This window comes from Gastrolobium bilobum, unplaced genomic scaffold (assembly GCF_033153095.1).
Source record: "Gastrolobium bilobum isolate Gb01-03AN ecotype WA unplaced genomic scaffold, APGP_CSIRO_Gbil_v1 utg122777, whole genome shotgun sequence".
NCBI lineage: Eukaryota > Viridiplantae > Streptophyta > Magnoliopsida > Fabales > Fabaceae > Gastrolobium > Gastrolobium bilobum.
Window position 1 is genome coordinate 27,015 of NW_026898180.1, and position 5,638 is coordinate 32,652.

At 32.5% G+C, this 5,638-nt stretch overlaps 1 protein-coding gene across 1 annotated transcript; it reads right to left on the reverse strand.

The window, feature by feature from the left end:
- Positions 1-1,251: 1,251 nt before the first annotated feature.
- On the reverse strand, positions 1,252-4,003 carry LOC133313600 (large ribosomal subunit protein uL16). Its single transcript, XM_061514994.1, has 4 exons — positions 3,954-4,003; positions 2,740-3,241; positions 1,867-1,948; positions 1,252-1,636 (listed from the first exon to the last, which is right to left on the reverse strand). Exons 1-4 carry the CDS (start codon positions 3,961-3,963, stop codon positions 1,565-1,567), a joined length of 666 nt encoding a protein of 221 aa, XP_061370978.1. The 5' UTR covers positions 3,964-4,003; the 3' UTR covers positions 1,252-1,564.
- Positions 4,004-5,638: the final 1,635 nt, after the last annotated feature.

Below are 5,638 nucleotides of genomic sequence, written 5' to 3' on the forward strand. Positions count from 1 at the left end.
TACCAGGGTTAGGTTTTCCCCAACACTATTACTCTTATTCACCCTGCCGTATATATACCCAATGATCTTATTTAAATGGGTATGTGAGACTGGGTAGGACTGTAATGTTAAATGAAATATTTCTTTGGGTGGATATAATGGGTCTGTCTAATTGGAAATCCACTGAAATTGAGGGGATTGCGGAAAATTCTGAAATGTCCTTCTTTGACTTATCTTAATGTCGAAGGAAATTCGGTACAAGTTGAGAATGAATAAGGAAATAACAGAGCAATTGGGATACCACTGTCTTCATTAATCAAAAAACTTAATGGGTAATTTTATGGTATTGATCCTTACTGTAAAATCTAATACAAATACCTTCACACGATCTTGATCTTGATAAGTTAGGGGCTTAGACCTATTAAGACTAAAATGTTCTTCGGTCAATCACGTGAATTTGTTTATGGAATGGCATAGTTGCGACATCTGCAACATTAGAATCATCACTTGACCAAGCGCCACAACAGTTAAATGGCAATTAACATTGGACGTAAAATTTAACTACTCCTATATCGATGCACATCATTATGGAAAACAGTTCTCAGTTACAAAGCTAGTTTCTAAAGTAACAAAAAATAAAATAAAAAAATTCAATAAAGGCAAACGACATACACTAGAACGATCAAAGCAAAAAAATAAAATTTGCTATCGAAGTATAACTCAATTCAATGGAAGGATTAGGATAAAAGTATGTATTTTCTGTGCAAAAGTTTAAATTCCCCTTCAAATAATAGTCCTGTTGAGTTTTTTTTTTTTTTAAAAAAAAAAGAAATTTTAATATTTAAGGGTCAATTGAATATTTTATTTTTAAAAAGAGAGAATATTAATATTTAGTAGTTAGTTGAATATTTTTAAAAAGACTAAATAAAAACATTTTTTAATAAATTATTACTAAATAATAAACTAGACCATTTTGACTAATATAGGTCATTATTAGTTTTTTAAAATTTATTTTATAATTATTTATAAATTAATTACTAGTTATATCTATTTTACAATTTTAAATATATCTATTCAGGAAATATTTTTACATAATCCCGTTCTGAGGTGTTAAAGATAGATCGAATCACCGAGTGTCAATCTATTTTACAAGAATTGCGTCACATGGTGCGAATTTTAACATGCTCACCCATCACAAATAAAACAAGTATAACGCTGTAAGCTTTTCACCTGATAAGGCCATAAGAAAGAGATACATAGAGATATTAAACGGGACGAATAAAAAGAGAAACATAGAGATATTAAACAGGTCCAATAAAAAGAGAAACATAGGGATATTAAACAGGTCCAATAACCCAAAATTAACTGAACAAATGAGTAAATAAGCTACTATCGAAGGCCAAACAAAACCATCAATGACAAGGGGATCCCACCAAAACATGGCATTCATTCCATTCAAGGTGGTCCGCAAATCCGGACATTAACTCAATATTGTTTAATACTACGAGCAAAACAAATAGAACTATCAAATTCAGTCTTGCGCAACTACTGTGGTCAAAGTCTACTATTTCAGAGTGCCAGACCGCTAAGCAGTAGCGCTATTTATAAAAGCTCTTCCAGGTGCACGGTTTGCCAACGGTCCATGGCACCCAAGAAGCTGCAAAACCGCAAGAAGGAACTTGTGAATTTGTAAATAAGATAGTTAAAAATAACAAGATAAAAATTATATCATTTGAATGCACAATGAAAAATTTAAGCAAAAATATGCGCCAAACAAACCTAGATCCAAGTTTAAAAATAAATAATGTCCTCAGCACGAAAAACAACTGCATGCCATAAAGTTTCAAATATGATGCATAAGTTCATTCATATGCAGCTTCACGTTACCTTTGCATTCACACCATCAGGCATAATCCGGTTCGCCGACTTGAACTTAAGATAATCAGTACGGTTAAACTTGGTGAAACCCCTGAAAAAGCATTTTAAACAATAGATACTGTTAAACTAAATGCAGAAAAATATCTCCATACGATAAAGAACCAAAAGAAAGAATATCTAATCAAATCCTTAAACAAACAGGTCACTAACCCAGTTCATCACAGAATCTCAATGCATAAATAAAAGGTTTTTCTATATAAAAGGTTTTTATATAGAAAAACATATTATTATTCATAATTCAAATGAAGGTACTATGTTACGATCCCACACCCAAAAGACCGGTCAATGGATGGGAGAACCCTTGCATTTATTAATAGATTTGAAGTTATTGTATCTTTAGATGTGGGATTCGTAAGGGCCGATGTCCAAGGTGGCTTCACTATATCGACATTGATCCGATGATAGCTCTTTTTCTCTTTTGGCGACTTCACTCATCTATCTGTATTCAGTACAACAACCCCCCCCCCCCCCCCCCCCCGCCTTCCTTGAGAGGTATGGAACCTTAATTCAGCCTATAGGTAGCCCTTTATGTGGCCTCATCTCCCAATGAAAGCACCAATTGTTACGATCTAACACCCCCAAAGGAGATCCACACCCAAAAGACTGGTCAATGTGGGGGAGAACCCTTGGATTTAATAATAGATTTGAAGTTATTGTATCTTTAGATGTGGGATTCATAACATATTATGGTAAAGATCCTAGTTAAGTCTAAAACAGACATAACTTATCTGAACAATGAGATGATCATGGCATCAAAAGCATTAGAATGACCGTATACATGTTCAGATGCAAAAGTTTACTGCTAAAAGAATTAATACATACCATTTCCTGCTAACTATTATCTTCTGACGACCAGGAAACTTAAACTTAGCACGGCGTAGCGCCTCCTGTGCATGATGGCTGTTGCTGTCCTTACAGCGGACAGACAGAAGGACCTGACCAATGGCCACTCTAGCACATGTGCCTTGTGGCTTACCAAATGCACCTCTCATCCCTGTCTGAAGCCTGTCAGCTCCAGCACATGAAAGCATCTTGTTAATCCTAAGAACATGGAATGGATGTACCCTGACTCTCAAGTGGAATGCATCCTTTCCAGCAAATTTCGACATATATTTGTTGCAGGCAATCCTAGCAGCTTCCAATGCTTCACTTGAAACATTTTCCTTCTCCCAGCTCACCAGATGAACGCAGAAAGGAAACTCATCAACACCTTTCTTCTTCATACCAACATCATAAATTCTGATCTTAGGATCAGGAACACCACGGCAGAAGCGTGACTTGGGATATGGCTTGTTTTTAATCTGGCGATAACACCTTGCAGGTCCTAAATCATGAATCATTCACTATTACCATTATGCAAAAACTGAACCAATTTCATTCCAACATCATTTTCAAAAATTACATGGAACAAACACAAATATCACCATTCATACATAACAAACAATAGGAGTGTAGTCATATAGAGTATAATGTAACATTTAAAAGGGACTTGGTAACTAATATGAATACAATAAAGCTCCCAAAACAAATAACATCGAGCATAACACATAGTAATTCAATGCAAGCTAAGTCCTATGTCTATGACCCGCTAGTGGTTTTTCAAGGAGAGTACGTAAAAGACTAAAGCATGATAAGTTCTTGAAGCTTCATCCATTAGAAAACTTATAATAAAGGAGGTTTCAACTTTAAACAAAGCAGCTAAAACGGATTCAATTATTCTCGATTTGTGTACAGAGTTGCAATATATCGCTGACCAAAGCATATTTCAATAGAGAAAGCCAGAGAAAACACAACAATCTAGCTAACCTTCAAAACCAATAAAACCTCAAGATCCAGAAATAAGGAAAAAGAAGAAGAAGGAAATATCAAAAATCCAAAACGCATAACGCAACTACGATTTCATTTGAATCATATAAACTGAAAACAGCAAAAAACCGATTTGGATGGGGAATTCATGAAAATCCATATGTGAGATGAAATGAAAATGAGAAATGGCGAAAACATCAAATTTTGGGGGAAAAGAGATAGCTGCTTACTCCTCCCCATTGCTACGTCTCTCCTCGCAACGCGTTCTTCCGAGGCTGCGCACCGAAGACTAAAACCTACTTGGATTCAATTACATATATATATATTATGATCATGATCTTCATTTGTGGGCTGGCTTCTGTTTGGGCCCAATCCTGAATAAGGCTTTAGAGTATTGGGCTAGCTATTAGTGGGCATTATAGTGGCCCACTTCAATTATCACATTTTGTAATGGGCTATGAAGGACAAATACAACGGCTGATTACCATTTAGGGGGGTGTTTGATAATTGGTGGAGGCAAAAAAATTTACGGAAAAATTAAGACTCTCATTGTGAAAAAGTGAATTTTTTTACAATGTTACTAAAAAAATGTTTAATGAGTCAAAATATTACCGAAAGTTTTGTCAAAATTTTGACATCTAATTTTTTATTTTTTTGGTAAAGTGATTCTTGAATAGTATATTGGTTTACATTTTATGTACAAAACAAAATTTCCAAAAAATCACATTTGCCAAATTTTTTTAAAAGTCTTCTATCAAATATAAATAAATTAAATTACCACCTTCTTATTCCCGAAAATCTAAAATTAAACGCTCAACCAAACACCTCCTCAAATTTCATTTCAACCTCTAATTCCTCGTTGCAACATAATTATATTCCGAGGATGGTCACACCACCACCATCGCAACGCTTATTTATTTATTTATTTTTTAAAAATAAAATAAAATCGGGCCGATGAAATTATGCTATATGGTGAATATTGGTCCATTTTTTTTCAATTCTCCTTTTTAATAAAAAGTTAATATTCTCAAATTTACTCATCCACTTTAAATATCTAATAATTAAAATTATTAATTACTAAATAAATAAAAATTATTAATTAATAAAATCACTTATTGATTATTAACTAAAATCACTGATCACTAATTAATAATTAAAAGTTACAGATTAATTTAAATTAGTAATTAGTAGTTAATTTTAGTAATTAATGATTTTTAATTTAATTACTGATTATTAAATTTAGTAATTAATAATTATGTATTAATTAATAATTTTAATTATTTAATATTTAAAGTGAGTGAATGAATGTAAATATATATATATATATATATATATTTTATATAATAACACTGAGGTTTGATTTTATAACTCATACACACTATTAAACCCTTGACTGTAAATATTTTATAAAAGAAGAATGTGATAGGAAATTACCAAAAAAAAATTACGCAATATGATTTGCCTCGTTTCATTTTATTTTTTTCAAAAGAAAAAAATGTGTTCAGAGTGGTGGTGAGACTTACCAGTTACCACCCCTCTCATATATAATTCTGTGGCAACTCATATGGGGTTTTACTTTAGAGACTCAAACGTTACTTGAATGCTCAATCAGCCTGAATATAACAATCACGGGATATGTATCATATGAACACATGGATACAATGATTTCTACAAATAATATGACACAACATGACTAGCAAATGATAAGGTATTTTTCCGCTAAGCGCATAGAGTAGAGTTTGATTTGCAAATAAAAAAAAGTATATTCTATTCCCCTTCATCTCATTCTTTTTCGTAAAATCTAGATCCATTATTTCTTCTTCTTTATATTATATTTTTAAATGTAAAATAAAGCTCTATACCTCATAACCTGTCATTTTATTAAGTTTGTCACTTGGTAATCTTATACGAAAAA